The sequence below is a fragment of the Sapajus apella genome, unplaced genomic scaffold (genome assembly GCF_009761245.1).
Source record: "Sapajus apella isolate SASKATOON/1434 unplaced genomic scaffold, GSC_monkey_1.0 scaffold6, whole genome shotgun sequence".
Classification (NCBI taxonomy): domain Eukaryota; kingdom Metazoa; phylum Chordata; class Mammalia; order Primates; family Cebidae; genus Sapajus; species Sapajus apella.
This window is the reverse complement of record NW_022436946.1, coordinates 52,038,601-52,055,663: the sequence shown is the minus strand read 5'-3', so window position 1 is coordinate 52,055,663 and position 17,063 is coordinate 52,038,601. Positions and strand designations below refer to the sequence as shown.

The window sequence follows — 17,063 nt, the reverse complement described above, 5'->3', positions numbered from 1 at the left end:
CCTATATGTTAAAAAAATAGGAAAATCAACTAATCCTGGGATCCTAAACACTGAGGTTTTAAACAGTTTTACAGATTCAATTTCACTTCAGCATTTGGCCTTTAGCTTGCACAAAAATTACTTATGCAACATCTCAAACACTGTGGTAGGTTACTACAGTCTTGATGGAAATTCAGATACAAGTAAGGCAAAACTAACATGATTCTGCAAATTGAGCTGTACAGGGTATATGATTTCAAAAAAGGAAAGAAACATACATGGTAAACACAGACATATCAGGTGTAGGTTTTATAAAGGATAGGTGGGATTTAGCCCAGAAGGATGACATTTTAATGGAGAAAATGGTTTGAATAATGCCATGACAAAGGGAGGTACAAGGCACTTTGATGGGACAATACCAGTCTTATTAGGAGTTGCATGACACCCTATGTAATACATTTGGAAACGTTAAGTGATGGATCAGAGAGGTAAGGAGCATGAAATTTATTTCACAGGCAAAAAAGATATTGTAGTTTTAATGCCAGGGAAGTTTCATGATGAAAGAGTATTTTAGGAAAAATAAGCTGGGGGCATTATTTAGGCTGGACTAGAAGAAAAGACTAGAGATGCAGAAAGCAGTTAGGAGATTCTGACAATAGTCTAGGTGTAATGTACTAAGGGAAGAGAAATAGAAAAAGGAGGAAAGGATTGCCAAAGGATGGGCAAGGACAGGAAGCAAAGAAAAAGCTTCCAAACCTGAATAACAGGACAACAGGAACTCAAAAAGGCGAGAGGGGAAACAGATTTTAGGCATGGAATTCTATAATGAGAGGTAACAGATATTACTGGGTCATTAAAAAATAGAGAAAACCGGCCGGGTGCGGTGGCTCAAGCCTGTAATCACAGCACTTTGGGAGGCCAAGGCGGGTGGATCACGAGGTCAAGAGATCGAGACCATCCTGGTCAACATGGTGAAACCCCGTCTCTACTAAAAATACAAAAAATTAGCTGGGCATGGTGGTGCGTGCCTGTAATCCCAGCGACTCAGGAGGCTGGGGCAGGAGAATTGCCTGAACCCAGGAGGCGGAGGTTGCGGTGAGCCGAGATCGGGCCCTTGTACTCCAGCCTGGGTAACAAGAGTGAAACTCCGTCTCAAAAAAAAAAAAAAAATAGAGAAAACCAATACTAGATAAGAATAACATATATCATCACAGCATCTTAAAGTTTAAAAACTAATTCCATATAAAAATAAATACCACATGAAGATGAGACAAAACATTTTTTATTACTGAACTTTCTTATGTTAAAGTTAAAGGATATGGAGTTAGTAGAAAATTTAAGAAGTTTCATTTTTCGTTTGCTTTATATAACTGAGTTAAGAAAAGAGTAACAAAATAAGACTTCAGAGTACTTCATTTCCAATATTAACATTCATTTTTTCACTTAATTAACTTTATAAAATATAATTACTATATTTTATTTTACTTTTTTGAAGTGGTGTCTCGCTCTGTCGCCCAGGCTGGAGTGTAGTGGTGCAACATCAGCTCACTGCAACCTCTGCCTCCCAGGTTCAAGCAATTTGCCTGCCTCAGCCTCCTGAGTAGCTTAGGTTAGAGGCATCTGCCACCATGCCCAGTTAATTTTTTTGTATTTTTAGTAGAGACCAGGTTTACCCATGTTGGCCAGGCTATTCTTGAACTCCTGACCTCAAGTGAGCCGCCTGCCTCTGCCTCCCAAAGTGCTGGGATTACAGGTATGAGCCACCACGCCCAGTCAACTATAATTACTATGTTTTAAACAGTATAAAATACAACTATTGTTTATTTTTATAAAATACAATTATTGTTTATTTTTAGTGATGAAACACTAAAAAGCAAAAATATATCTCCAGGACACATATAAGGAAGATAATAGCTAAATAGAGAAAATAGAAGCAATTTAAAGAGCATTGTCTTAGGGTACATAAGCAAAAGTCATTTTAATAAATTCTCAGATAATGTTTCTTAAGGAAAAAAAAGCTTCTGAACCACCAGTATCCTAAGGGTTGCCAACATTTTTGAAATGCCACTTTATCATTTTTTAATAGAGATTAATAATTTGTACATACCACCTATATTTAATATTCAGATGTACCTTATGACTTGTACAATGCATTTCTTTAGAGATGATATTGGTGGAACAATGGCTGTGTTTCTCAAAGCCAGCAAAACAGGATGTTGTCCAAGATCTGAAACGTATGGTGAAGCTGGAAGAAATCGCCCAATATACTGCTCAATAACATTCCCTAGCAATTGATTCAAATAGGCATTTGGATTTTGAGATTGACAACACACCATGCCCTATGAGGAAAAAAAGTAAGAAATATTAAGAGGTAAAGTTTCAAAAAACAAACAATATTTAGATACTTATGCAGTCCCAGCATTAATATTCAGGTGAGAACATAACAATCAAAAAGGATACCTCACACAATCAATAGATAATGTACACAGGAACTGCAAGGAGTTAAGCCTGGGTAATACGTGTGATATGGTATCTAACTAAGCATGCATACCTTTGAGGCATGAACAAAGGAAGCAGGGGAGAAGTGTAGGAAGACAAAAGCAGATTCTTTGTCCTCTAATAGTTAGAAAACTTGAACATCTTGTTTATCAACTACATTTACATGTAGTTACAAAGTTATAAAACATCTTCAGGTCATTTTTTTTCTATGTACTGGTTATTTTGTCTAAGACTATAATACAATTTTTGCTAAAAGTCTTTCACGCTAAAAATGTTATAATTTTTTTAAGTGATAGCAAGCGTGAAGAATATGGAAATTAAGACTTAGAATAACAATTTACTTAGTTTTCCTATATCAGGCACTGTGCTGTGTGCTTTATATTCATGATTTCATTTAAATTTCTCAAAAAAAACCATTGAGTTAGTACTATTTTATCTCCATTATACAGTCAGGATAACTAAGATTTAAAGAAGTAAAGAGTTTAATAAAGTCACACAGAATTCTTGACATCTTGTTGCATGTCTGTTTAATCTCTTCCATTTGTATAGCAGTTAACAAAATACTTTCATATATATTACAGTATTTAATACTTAAACAATTAAACCAATACCCTGAGAGGAAAGACTGTTTTCTGCTAGTACTACTAAATATTAAGTGCTACTAAATACAGATAATCACCAACACAGCAATATATTATATTCTAAAAGTTAACTCTTAATTTGGTACTTGGTGATTCACAATATGTTTTCCCAGAGAAATAATTTAAAATGTTTGAAGTCTCCACTTTAGTTGTAAATGGGTATTTACGCAATAAGAAATTCTGAAAGTTTATTTGTAATGAAAAATAGCATACACCAAATATGTAAAACTGTTAAAGCTGTACCAAATAAACAATGGAAAAATCAAACAATGAACCCCCACAACCCACCTGCCACCACCAACTCTGTTTCTACATTAAATTAGAAGAAGATGAAGTAATAAATGAATAAAGCAGTCTCTAGAGGAAAATATATAGCAGTAAGTACCCACATGAGAAGCAAGGAGAGATCTAAAATTGACACCCTATCATCAAAATTGAAAGAGCTAGGGGAGCAAGATCAAAAAAACTCAAAACCTAGCAGAAGAAAAGAAATAGCTAAGATCAGAGCAGAACTGAAGGAGATAGAGACACAAAAAACCCTTCAAAAAATCAATAAATCCAGGAGCTGGTTTTTTGAAAAGATCAACAAAATGGACAGACCACTAGCCAGATTAATAAAAAAGAAAAGAGAGAATAACCAAATTGATGCAATAAAAAATGATAAAGGGGATATCACCATAGATTCCACAGAAATTCAAACCATCATCAGAGATTATTACAAACAACTCTATGCACATGCACTAGTAAACCTGGAAGAAATGGATAAATTCCTGGACACTTGCCTCCTCCCAAGTCTAAACCAGGAAGAAGCCGAAACCCTGAACAGACCCATAACAAGGTCCAAAGTTGAGGCAGCAATTAAGACCCTACCACCCAAAAAATGCCCAGGTCCAGATGGGTTCACAGCCGAATTCTACCAGACATACAAAGAGGAGCTGGTACCATTCCTTCTGAAACTATTTTCTTTAAATTCCAAAGAGAGCTAGGTACCACGAAGAAATTCAAGGCGTAGCTCCAGTTCTGCCAAACAGATAATACACCAAATTTTTTAATTTACCACTTACAAAGCTTATGAGAATTCTTATTAAACGAACTGTTTGGGTTTAAGAGGACCAAACGCCGCATGTTCTCACTCATAAGTGTGTGTTGAACAATGAGAACAGATAGGCACAGGGAGGGGAACATCACACACTGGGGTCTGTTGGGGGGTGTGGGGGCCAGGGGAGGGATAGCAGAGGGTGGGGAGATTGGAGAAGGATAACATTAGGAGAAATACCTAATGTAGGTGATGGGGGGAATAGCTGCAGCAAACCACCATGGCATGTGTATAACTATGTAACAATCCTGCACGATCTGCACATGTGCTCTAGAACTTAAAGTATAATAATTATTTTAAAAAATTGAAAAGGAGGACCACATGAAAGAAACATTCCAGACTCTCCTGCTGCCCATCACTCCCCTCTGTCCATCTCTCCATCTGTGAGACTGGAAGTTCAGGCTGTGCTGTGGCTGTCTTCCCTTTTTATCTTTCTGCTAGATGATACATTGAACTTTGTATTAAATGCTATTATGAATAGAAATTAGAGGGACAACTTAAAACTTCTCAGAAATCTTAAAACTCTGTTAAGAAATGTATCTTTGAAAAGAGATTGTTACCTAATCAAAATCTATTTTCCCCTTCCTCCTCAGCTTCCCTTATTGGACCTCAAATTAAGACGCAAAGTATACCTGCAGCCTCATTCTTTCCTGAATGGCAGATCAGTATTTCCAACTCTCTACCTCACACTAAAGCTGCTCAGAAACCAATCCTTACCTTCATTCCAGCAACTCCAGGATTTCCCGTTAGTAAGTAGAACTACCATCTACGCAGGCAGCCACTCTAGAATCTAGGAAGTATTTCATTTCTTTGAGTTCCTCCACAACACTAACTTAGCAAATACTCTTAAATCACAGCTCCCAAATGTTTTGAAACCTGCTGTATGGGCTTTATTCCCACTGCCTTAGGTCAAAATCTTCTGACAATATGTGGATTATTACAATCAATTAGTCATCACTACTTTCCAAAACCTCCATACCAACTATCTTACATGTTGTCACCAGAATCATCTTTCTAAAATGTAAATATCATTATGTCACTTCCACTTTTCTGCTCCAAATACATCAGGTCCCCATGTAAAAGATTAACTCCAAACTTCTTAGGATAAAATAGAAAGCCCTCCGCTATATGGCTCCTCCCATATGAATCTCCAGCCACAACAGAAGCATTTGCTTTTCCTCAGTGTGTCATATTTTCTTAAAGCTCATGCCCTTGTACATGCTGGTGCTTCAGAAATCAAAAGCCCTTCAACTTCTACCATTTTGCTCTTTTACACCTGATGTCCTCCACAGTGTATTCTCTTATATCTCCTCACCCCTAGTCTGACTGATAGATGAGGTCTGAAAAAAACAAAACAAAACAAAACAAAAACCGGAGCACACTACCATGTCTGTGCTTGTCTACTTCCTCTCTCAACTTTAAGTTCCTCTGCTTTTTCATTTTTGTTTCCAAAGCCAAACATAGAAGTAATTTAAAATATGCTCAACGAATGTGCCACACAAGCACTTTAGATTATCATGTATGGTTTTTAAATCTACACTTGGTATAAACTACATTTTTAAGGCAAAGTTTCAATTTTTTTCAAACTTATAAGTAAATGCACACACCATACCTGGAGATACAAAGGAAGACTTTTCTGAATTGCAGAAAACATAGGTGCAGGCAGTTCCTTCCCTTGCTGTAATACTGTATGTGGCAGCAGTAAACAATCTATGATCCGGAAAAGTAATTTTTGGGCTTTAGAGGTGGCAAAGATTTGTGCCCATGATTTCACAAGAATTCCTAACAAAGAAGAGAAATAATAGTAGTCGTGGTTATCGTCTGACCAGAACATTTTGTCATTTAATTTAAAAATTTGTACTGAAAGCAGATGAGACTAAATTAAAATAGGGAATAGGAAGAAACATATATTAGAAGTAAAAAATACTTAATGTCAATTTATATATTTCACTAAAGAGGCAAATTTTTCTTACAGTTCTGGGCCAAGGAAAACATACATTTTCTGAGCAAGTGGCATTTAATATATACACAGGTTAAGTATCCCTAATCTGAAAATATAAAATCTGAAATGCTCCACAACCAAAAATTTTGTGAGTGCCAACATGATGCTCAAAAGAAATGCTCATTAGAACATTACAAATTTCACACTGTTGGATCAGAGTGCTCAAGTGGATAAGCAAACTGCAAGTATTCCAAAATCGAAAAATATCTAAACTCCAAAATACTTCTGGTCCCAAGAATTTCAGATAAGGGCTATTCAACCTGTTTACACTCATACATACAGTGGAATATATTTATATATTATGTGGCTACATAGGCTGAATATTGAAATTATTCAGATTTCCTTATTTGCTTTCCCTCTGGGTTAATAGGATGCCCAGGTGCAAATTAACAATCCACCTTTTAAAGACTACTGTAGGATTATACATTATAGTTTTATATGTATACTTATTTTCCCTAGGCCTCATCATAAAACTTTACATTTATTTTCTTGGTACCCCTATTTCTTTATATTTTAATCTAACATATAATTTTATAAGTGGCCTCAATCCAGTTTGCAACAAGAAGTATAACTAAAGTTAACTGTTAAAATAGGGAAAATAGGATTAACCTACATGAATTTCAGTTAACCTTCATTAACTTCAGTTTTTATACCTTTCAATTATTTAATATAAAGAAACAGAATTTTAATTCTGAATGAAGGAAACAGCCTTCTTTGCTACCTAAAATATATTATGGCTTCCTTGGTGCTAGAAGTCTATCAATTGCCACATCTCATGATAATAAAACTTAACAAATGAGCGCCTTTTGTTTAATAAAGTAATTAGGAGCAGATATATAATTCCCATTAGGATATATTATTGGTATTGAGGTCTACTTTCTGAAAAATAAATTCAAAACAGATTAAGTACTTATCCAAAAAGCACAGTGGTATATCTACTGCAGAAACGCAAAAAAGAAAGTCATTTCTATCAAACAAAAAGTTTAAAATTTAAGCTCTGAGGGAAAACAAAAATATGCTCATGGAAGAGTATGTTAGTGTTACAGAAAAAACTCAACTAATGATCACTTGTAAAAACAACAAACAACAATGTTGTTCTGTTATAAAAGGAAGTACAATAATCAATCATAAACATAATGTTCACTTAGCAAAATTTTAAATAATGCTGGCTTGCTCCTCATTTCTTCAATTGGCGGAAAATTTTCAGTATGACAGCAATATAAGAAGAACTTATATTCTAATGACATAATATACTCGTAAGGGGGACTGCTATCACCACTGGCATATGAAATGATTCCTAGTACTCTCAGGTGGCATACAGTTATGTTTCACTTTCGACAGTTTTAGTTGCCCATGGCATAGGGCACCACATGGTACAGTTTAGTTACCTGTGGTATAGGGTACCAATAAGATAGTTTGAGGGGCCAGGGAGAGGCAGGGGGAGAGAAAACATTCACATAACTTTTATTACACTCTATTGTTACAATTGTTCTATTAATAATATTTTAGTTATTATTGTTTAACTTTTATTGTGCCTTATTTATGAATTAAACCTTATCATAAGTATGTATGTACAGGCAAAAACACAGCATACATAGAATTGGTACTATGTGTGGTTTCAGGCATCCACTAGTGGTATTAAAACATATCCCCAAGAGTAAGGGGAAACTACTGTATTTCATTTTCTGCAACAGTTAAAACACTTTGCTGAAGACTTTATAAGTTTATATAAGGTAGAGATATTTGTTTTACTGCTTGCTATCAGATGCCTACTTTTTAGGTTTCAGCAACAAATATTTGTATGTGTTTGTGTGAGTGTTATTAAAAATGCAAAATAGAAATATAAAAAGATTTTTAAAGTAAATAACTGGGAAAGGCTTACATACAGTACTTTTGTAAAAACTCAAGTTTTTTTTTCTTTTCCTGGCTATATTTTATTTATGAATAAAACCAAAAATATTTTAAAAATTTATACAATCTTCCCATTCAATGATAACCACTATACAAGTTCGAGTATTCACTTATTTTCTATCCTCTTGTATTTTCTACCCTACTTATTTTACTTATTTTCTACCCTACATAAGAACTGGGATCACTACAATATACATTTTAAAATCTTTATCATTAGAATGTAATTTTGCTCATTTAAGAACATTAAAGGCTGCATACAGTGTCTCACACCTGTAATCCTAGCACTTTGGGAGGCTGAGGCAGACAGGTTGTTTGAGCTCAGAAGTTCAAGATCAGCCTGGACAACATAGTGAGACCCTTTCTGTACAAAAAACACAAAAATTAACCAGGCATGCTGTTGCACATCTACAGTCCCAGTCTCAGCTACTCAGGAGACTGAGGCACGAGAATTGCTTGAACCAAGAGGCAAAGGTTGCAGTGAGCTGAGATCACACTACTGCACGCCAGCCTGGGCAACGGAGTGAGACTCTGTCTCAAAAACAACAACAACAAAGAAAAGTATGCACACACACACACACACACACACCCCCTTTAAAAAATGTATTATGTACTATTGCTAGGTTAAGAAAGTTACTACATTCCACAAATATTTATATAGTTTACACTATCTCCTACTTTGAAGCACTTTAACTAATGTATCCCTAACTCCCCATCCAGTGCCTGATACATAAGTGTTTTTAATGTAACCCTAACTCCCAATCCAGTGCCTGATACATAGTAAGTGTTCAAAATACATGAAAATGAGAATTAAAAATTCAAAAGATATGGCCACTACAAGTTTGAAATATGGTAGGGGCATGTCAAGAACACAATTATTGTATCAAATGGCAAACTATAAATAATATCACAAGAAAAGGACAGATGAAGTGCAATCAGAGAGATAATCAAGTCTACTTGGGAATGTGGGAAAGGTGGGGAAATTTGTGCTTGCCACTGAAGGGTCATGACTTGAATTTCAATTACAAAGCAAAATGGGGAGGAATGACCAAAGAGATAGAGATGATTGAAAGTTTTACACATAGAAACAGAAAATTATGAGATATGAAGAATGAGAAAAACAAAACAAAATCTATAGAGAATTTGATATTGCTGATGAATTCATCCTGCCTTTTCAGAAATTACTGAGCTACAATTAAAATCCCAGGTGCCTTCTCCTTAATATGAAGAGTGATTTCATCAACAGTTCTGTGCCTTTCACTAGCAGTCTTGCAACTTTGTAAGTGAACAGCTAAGGTGTCCCCAGTTAGCAACTGTCAAGGTACATAAAGTACAATATTCCAGTGGTTAACTCCTTCCCTCAAATGGTTATGCTATCCCAACCCATAACACACTATAAAACGCCTTGGAACTCTCCAAAGTTTATACTTTGCTCTTTCCTTGTTTTATTCTAAATCTTTAACATAAAGAAATCATTAAGTTATCTGTCCTAATTTCTAACAAATAAATGGGCAACACTGTAGCAATATACTCTTCCCAGTCTTTGAGACCTAGAAAATGGGAAAGAATACAGCTCTGCCATTGAATCAAAAATCAGCAAGGCAGCAAAACAAAGTCCTCGCTTTTTCCTAAGTAGACTTTTGCCCCACATCTATAACAGATATTTAGCTTGGCAAAAATCTAAATCTGGAAACAGAAAACTTTTTTAGACACTAATAAATTATAAGCATGAATGCCAATATACTTATTAATCTGCATTTTACTGTTAAACTTACAATAAACTCTCACTCCTATTTTTCTCTAAAATTAAGATGCCTGAATTGCTATAGCTTTTACCATAATTTACATCCTCCACATTTATACATTTTCACATTCTCCTTTATCTTTCACAACAAAGATAAAACGTTTCAGACAGCCAGAATCAGGCTTATTCATACATTCATAAGATTAAAGGGAACAGATATAATGTTTTGACCACAGAGAAATTTAACCCCCCCCCCAAACTTTAATTCTATATAAAAACTTCTAAAAAAAAATCTTTCTCATTTACCTTTATCCAATTCCTAGTTTTGGTTAGTTGGCACCATGGTTTTAATAAATAAAGATATATTAATTACTGACTTCATAAAGAAAGATAAACTCCATTGTTATAGAACAGGCACAGAAGATGATCACTTTTTGAAAAGAGAAGAGTATTGTGAGAAACAAGGTTTGAGGCATAAATATTTTTAGTGCTTTATTAAATCCTATCTCCTTCATACAGAGGAGACCATAGAAGTAGTTGTAAGCAACAGTTTTGTGATGTTTCAAATTCTAACAGATCAGCTTTCTTTTTTTTTTTTTTTTTTTTTTTTAAAAAAAAAAGGTCCATTCTGGTTATTCAGGTATTGAAATGTGACTCATGATGGACTAGTAGACGCAACTGGTGCTAGCATATTTTCTGTATTGATCATAATTTTAATATTAACACAATCAAAAGTATTGAAAAGACATAGAGCAAGAAGGTCAATATGAATTATTTTAAGCTAAATCACTGCATTTCAGATAACTCTTATGGATTGTATGGACAGTAGTGATTTAGTCAATATTCCTATCCATCATGATAGTATAGGCTCAACCTAAGGAAATGTTATTAGCAAAATAATGTCAGGAATACATACCCATCATTCTGTAAGTGAGCTGTAGCCCTGCACTGAAAACTTTTTTTCCCAAATAAGGCTTAATATATTTTAATATGTCACCAAGGTATTCCAAGGACTTTGTGACCATGGCAGATTTATCAGAAAGTGTCTGAAGAGTCCCGTAAGTTATGCCAACAGCCTATTAATAAAGAAAAACATTAAGTAACTTTACAAGTTTTATACCATAAAGATTTAGAACATAAAGATAATTCTTTTTCTACACCCACAACCATAGCCCTTTACATTTAAGCCTACATTTGTAAACTTCCAATAAAGATTCATAGCAATTAAAATACAAGTAAAAATAATTAAGTCTTGTCTTTTATTATTAAAATAAAGGTTAAAGGAAGAATTTTTTAAAACACCAATAACAACTTATAGAAGGGACAACTTAGTAAAACATCAGTTAAAAAAAAATAACAAAAAACATGAAACTGATATACACGTACCTTGTAACTAAATCACATCATGACTTCCAAATAGGTTGGCTCAACATATTTCCCTGTATATGACTAGGAATTCAAAATCCTCAAAATCCCCTATAAGGAAGGCCTATAAGTAATGCCAAATTTTTACAAGTAAAACCTCTAAAAAGTTCAGCTTTATGATATGAATTAACTTTTCTTCCTAGAATTTTATAAGCCATCTGATGTCAACCTAACATCTCAGAAAAAAAAAAAAAAGAAAAAAAAAAAAAAAGGATGGGGCAGAGAAGGTAGAGATAGCAAAATGGAGAGGCAGTAGAGAGAAATGTGAGGAGAGTCAGTAAGAGAAGAATAGAGATGTGAGAAAAAGAGGAAAGGAAATAAGAGAATTGAGGAAAGGTGAGAATACGCAAGTGGTGAAAGGTCACAAAAGAATCAAGAAGACTGGCTAGAGATGGGTTAGAAAGTTTAAGGAAAGTGGCTGGGCATGGTGGCTCACACCTGTAATCCCAGCACTTTGGGAGGCCGAGGTGGGCGGATCACGAGGTCAAGACCATCTGGCCAACATGGTGAAACCCCTTCTTTACTAAAAATACAAAAATTAGCTAAGTGTGGTATCATGCGCCTGTAGTCCCAGCTACTTGGGAGGCTGAAGCAGGAAAATCGCTTGAACCAGGCAGGCAGAGGTTGCAGTGAGCCAAGATCACCCCACTGCACTTCCAGCCTGGCAACAGAGCAAGACTCCGTCTCAAGAACAAAGAAAGTTTAAGGAAAGCAGTAAAATTTTCAAACAATTTTTGACAACTTATCATGAATTGCAGTGATGCAAATTGGACCATGAATGGCACCAATACACATAGTTCTGTGGGTTTTCTTCTCCAGTACTCAGCGTGTAAGACAAAGGATAGAGAGTAGGCGGTTGCAATGAGCCAGGGTTGAGGGTTTGTAGGTGTGACCAAAAGAAAAAAGATCCAAGATTTTAAGAATGTTGGTAACAGTAGTTGAAGTAAGGCCCCAAGGAGTCTAATTATGGTGAATAGGGAAGGAAGTGAGGTCTTGGGAGAATGTTGTACTGGGATAAAAAGGAGGGGAAGGTCACAATGTGGTCACTCATGAGCTGGAGGGACAGGTGATGGTCAAAGAGCTTTCAGATACTTCAAGAGATTACACTGCTCAGGGTCTAGTCATGGAAGTGGATGGATGAAGTAGGGCAGAAGTGAAAGACTACTTGTTTCACTGAAATACTGAAAGAGTACTAGAGAAGCTTTGAAATGAAAGCTTAATATAAGTTATCCATGGTGACATTAAAGTTGGACATGTTGACAATAAAATGGAAAATGGAAAAAAGATAAGGAACTCAGTGAACCTAAATGAGTGACTATGAGATCAGCAAATGAGAACAAGAGATAAACTTGACTAATTCTCTTCCTCTCTATTTAGCTCTCTGCCCTTTGTTTTCTATACTTCTTTCTCCTGATTTGATGTTCTCAAACTCTTTGGTCTCAGTTCCCTTTTGCACACTTAAAAACTGAGGACCTTGAAGAGCTTTTCCTTGTTTGGATTATATCTAACAATATTTATGATATTAGAAAATTTTATTCACTAATTCATTGAAAAATCATAATGAACATTACATATAAGTAACATATTTTAGTTATATAAGTAACATATTTTAAAATATAAGTAACATATTTTAGTGAAAGATTATTTTCCAAACAAAAAACATTATTAGTGAGAAAAGTAGTATTTTTAAACATTTTTACAAATCTCTTTTATGTCTGACTTAAATAAAAGACAGCTCACTTCTCCTAGCTGCTTCTGGATATGATTTATTGTGGTATGTTGCAGACGAAGACAATACAGTCTCAAAAATATATGTGGTTAGAAGAGGAAGAAATATTTTGAAAGATTTTTCACATAACTGTGTGAATTCCTCTTTGCTATTATACCAAAACTTAAAAAGTGGTATTTCTTACAGATTAGTTGTAACTAAATCATGGAGTCTGAAATGATGTCAATGAACATTTCATACTCTGTTACATTAAAAAAAACCATGGGTCTATCTTGTATTTGGAGTGAGTGAATCTTTTACACTCATGAATGCTTTTTAAAAAGCCTGTATTCATCATTTGGAAAATTGTGGTTCACTGAGCTATACAACTTCCCAATGTTGACACACTTCATTATTTATGTCAGGAAAAAAAAAATCACACCTGTTAGTACCACCACCATTCTTATCAGAAAATAAGTATTGGAAAGCTCTCAAGATCATGATGGCAAATACAAGTTTCTGAAAATTTTAATTTTCTTGAAAGCTTGAATTATATTATTAGTAACAAATACTGTCAGTTGTTTGCTTTGAAGTAATAGGCTCACTTCATTCATTTTTTGAGAAAATGTCTGCCAAATAGCCAAATCTGAATAACCATACTGTGTCAGTTGTTCTTTTAAGATAAAAGCAGTCCATTCAGCTTGCAACTCAAATAATCACACAAGTGTTTTTCATTTAGACAACCACATTGCTTTGGTATGCAGCAAAAGTGCTTTAAGTGCACTTTGCACTGTCACTCACAGAATACTAAAAGTACATGTACTGGAGTCAAAATGTAATAAAAATAAATAATTTTACTGCTTCATTAAAGATATTCTTAAGTGAAACTGGCTTTTTCTTCTGCAACTGCATGGCAGTATAAATTATAATGACTACCAGTATAATCTTGGGCCACAGTGTTGATTCATGCAAGAGATTTTACACTATTTGTGAAAATGTCAATACGGTTTTGAGCAGGTGGTATCAGTAACTCCCAGGGTAGACTACACTTCTGAATACAAGCGCCTTAGACTTCTCAATATTTTTCTATGCTTAGGCTTAACTTTCCTAGACTAAAAGACATGCATTTCTCAGTATCTTGATTATAACGACTTATATGTCATACTATCATTTCTGTGCAGAAAAGAGTTAATATAACATACCCAAGACTGCTACTCTTAAAATGTCCTGTTTGCAAGCCTGGCCCTTGGCTGGTATTTGGGGCCTTAGATTTTGAAAAGCTTCCTACAATTCCTTGATCCTAAACTGTCTATGCAAACAGTACGGTTTTTGCCGAATACCTGCTTTCCTTCTGGAACTGGAATTTTCTAAGTGTGAGGCAAAGAGGGCATATGTGACTAGTCCCCAATAATAACCACAGACAGAGTCGCTAAGGAGCTTCCCCAGCAGATAATATTTCACATCTTGTTATAATTCCTTGCTGGAAAAATGAAGCATATCCTATGTAATTTCTTTTGGAAGCTATGCCTAGTTTCTTCAGACTATTCCTCATACATCTTTTCCTTTTGCTGATTATGCTTTGCATCCCTCTGTTAGCAAGTCATAGCTGTGAATACAACTATATGCTAAGTCCTGTGAATCACAGAACCTAGGGATAATCTTGGGGAGCCCAGACACAACTTCCAACTGAGTAAATTTAAAACTGAATTCCTCACCTACTTCTCCCTCACCCTAAATCACGATGTTCCTATTTCTCCTTAAGGTATCACCACTCTTTTAGTCAAACACAGAATTTATTTCATATCCATTTAGAAATCACATCACCATTCAGTCTTTGATTCCTTCTAAACCTCCCTGATTTTTGGTCAAAAGTTCTCTGCACCTTTAATCTATACTACTATTACTAATTTTCATTAAAAAAAAATTTAACCAAATCACATCTACTAAAAACGTATACGGCTTTCACATTCTTTATAGGATAAAATCCAAACTTCTTATACCAAAATACTTTAAATTCTTTACCTACTGATTGATCTGTCAATCAACCGGCACTTATAACTAGCATACAATGACTTGTGTTATTATTTTAGTCTTTGTGTATGCCTTGTATACACAGAGACGTAAAGGCTTCCTGACATAATGAACAACATCTCTAGGTTTTTCAAATCCCTATGAAGTTCTAGAATAATGTTATCTAGCATTCAGTAAAAAACTCATTTTCTTAGTAGTGAAAGGACAATTAATTTGAGCTAGATGAAAACTATCAATAAAGAACTTGATTTCCAGCTCCATTTCTGATCCATTATGGCTCCTAGCACACCACAGGCGTTTAATTGTAGGTTCAGATCCAATCAACAGCTAAACAAGGGTCTCAAAAGAAATGTATATTTTACATCTGCATTTACTATTATCAAATATTTTTAGAGATTTATGACATCTCGAATTATTGTACAATTGTACTTTAAGAGAAACCTGTGGAAGAATTAACATTTATGGAAAGAGCTTATTGGTTTTAATTATTTTCATGGCAACCAACCACTCTGTGGGAAAATAAACCAACTTCTACAATGAACAGCTTACAAAAGTCACTAATCCGAACACATTAACAACTTCAACTAGATTTGTAAAACAAACAAACTCTCACATAGACAAATTTCTGTAAAATTAATAATTAAAAATAAAATTTTGAATGGTACTACTTATGGAGACAAAAAACAAATGGATTGGATTTTAATGCTCCAACTATACTATGATATGAAGTAGATGGTACTTATGCCTACTGTCACTGCAGGGTGATAAACATTAAGGCAAGAGTATTATGGACTGTTTACAAGGATATTCAGTTCTCAAGCAGCTGAAGGACGCAGTTGTCCAGCAACTGTGTCAATATTCCTACAATTTAGATTAGCCTTAGAGTAGTTTTTATGTAGTATTCTTTAGTTTTATTATTCTTCATTAACATAATTTTTCTGCTGTCCTTAAATGTGAATTGTACAATACCTTAGATTCACATTCTTTTTCCTCCACAATTTTATAATTGCAGGCAATCAATAATACGATTCAATTCCCAGAGCCCAAATTCAATTAAAAAAAAAAAAAAAAGAATTCATTTTATAGAAAAGTTTTAAGAATACTTCAGATTTTCTGAAAATTAACTGTAATTAATCTGGACAACTATACTAATAAATGAAAAATACCTCAAAGAATCGAATGAGTGCTTTTTTAGGGTCTTCTGAGATGGATAAATATTCAACTTGGGCCTTTGAGAAAATACTCTTTACTTCTGAGAGTTTAAATAGTAACCTTGTCAGTTCGATCAACTGTTCCATGTACTCTTTTTCTGTTAAAATAAAATAGTATTTGTTATATAAATTTATATAACATGCTATATACATATACACACACACACAATATACCTATAATGTATATATGTGAAGTAATGTAGCAGTCTTCATTTATGACATGCTTTCTTTTAAAATTCAAACTGCCACACAATTAAGGGCTTCAAGTTAAATTTTTCTCACTATGAACATGCTTCCCCCAATAGTTATTCATGTAACACCAACTGATATAATAAAATATCAAGTAAATTTGGAGGATTTTTTCAGGCCAACATTCATGAAATTAACAAGTGGTTATAAACAATAGCTTTGGGAAAAGGCATGTCCTACAGACAACAGAACTGCATGAGCATTTTTTTTAAAGTACAAATATCACTCAATGCCTAGTCATAAAGCAGAAGAAAGGTAAAATCTCTAATATAAAATGGGAGAGAATTATTCATAATTGGGTCTTTTTCTTTTTAGGGTGTTCACAGTGTGATATCTGGTTATTTACTTCAGAGTTCTACTTTTTTCATGATCAGTTTCTTTAAAAAAAAATAGCTTGTCACCTGAGGAGCAAATTTTTGTTCTTGGCTTCCAAGGAAACAAGTTCTTTTATCTTTTACAGCAGAGAAGTTTGTCATATATAGTAACAGAAGAAAAAAAAAAAATATATATATATATATATCAATCACACACACACACACACACACACACACACACACACACACACACACA

The 17,063-nt window shown here is 34.4% G+C and overlaps 1 protein-coding gene across 6 annotated transcripts in view; it reads right to left on the bottom strand.

Moving 5' to 3' along the window:
- MMS22L (MMS22 like, DNA repair protein) overlaps window positions 1–17,063 on the bottom strand; it is a 153,330-nt gene that overhangs the window by 34,697 nt on the left and 101,570 nt on the right. For all 6 annotated transcript variants that reach the window (XR_004267640.1, XR_004267638.1, XR_004267641.1 and 3 more), the window contains exons 18-21: window positions 16,200–16,342; window positions 10,786–10,945; window positions 5,828–5,997; window positions 2,113–2,318 (exon numbers count right to left, since the gene is read on the bottom strand). Coding sequence is in view for 2 of the 6 variants with exons in the window: in XM_032274395.1 (XP_032130286.1) it covers window positions 2,113–2,318; window positions 5,828–5,997; window positions 10,786–10,945; window positions 16,200–16,342 (679 nt within the window). In the remaining 4 variants the exon portion in view is untranslated. The remainder of the gene's footprint in view (window positions 1–2,112; window positions 2,319–5,827; window positions 5,998–10,785; window positions 10,946–16,199; window positions 16,343–17,063) is intronic.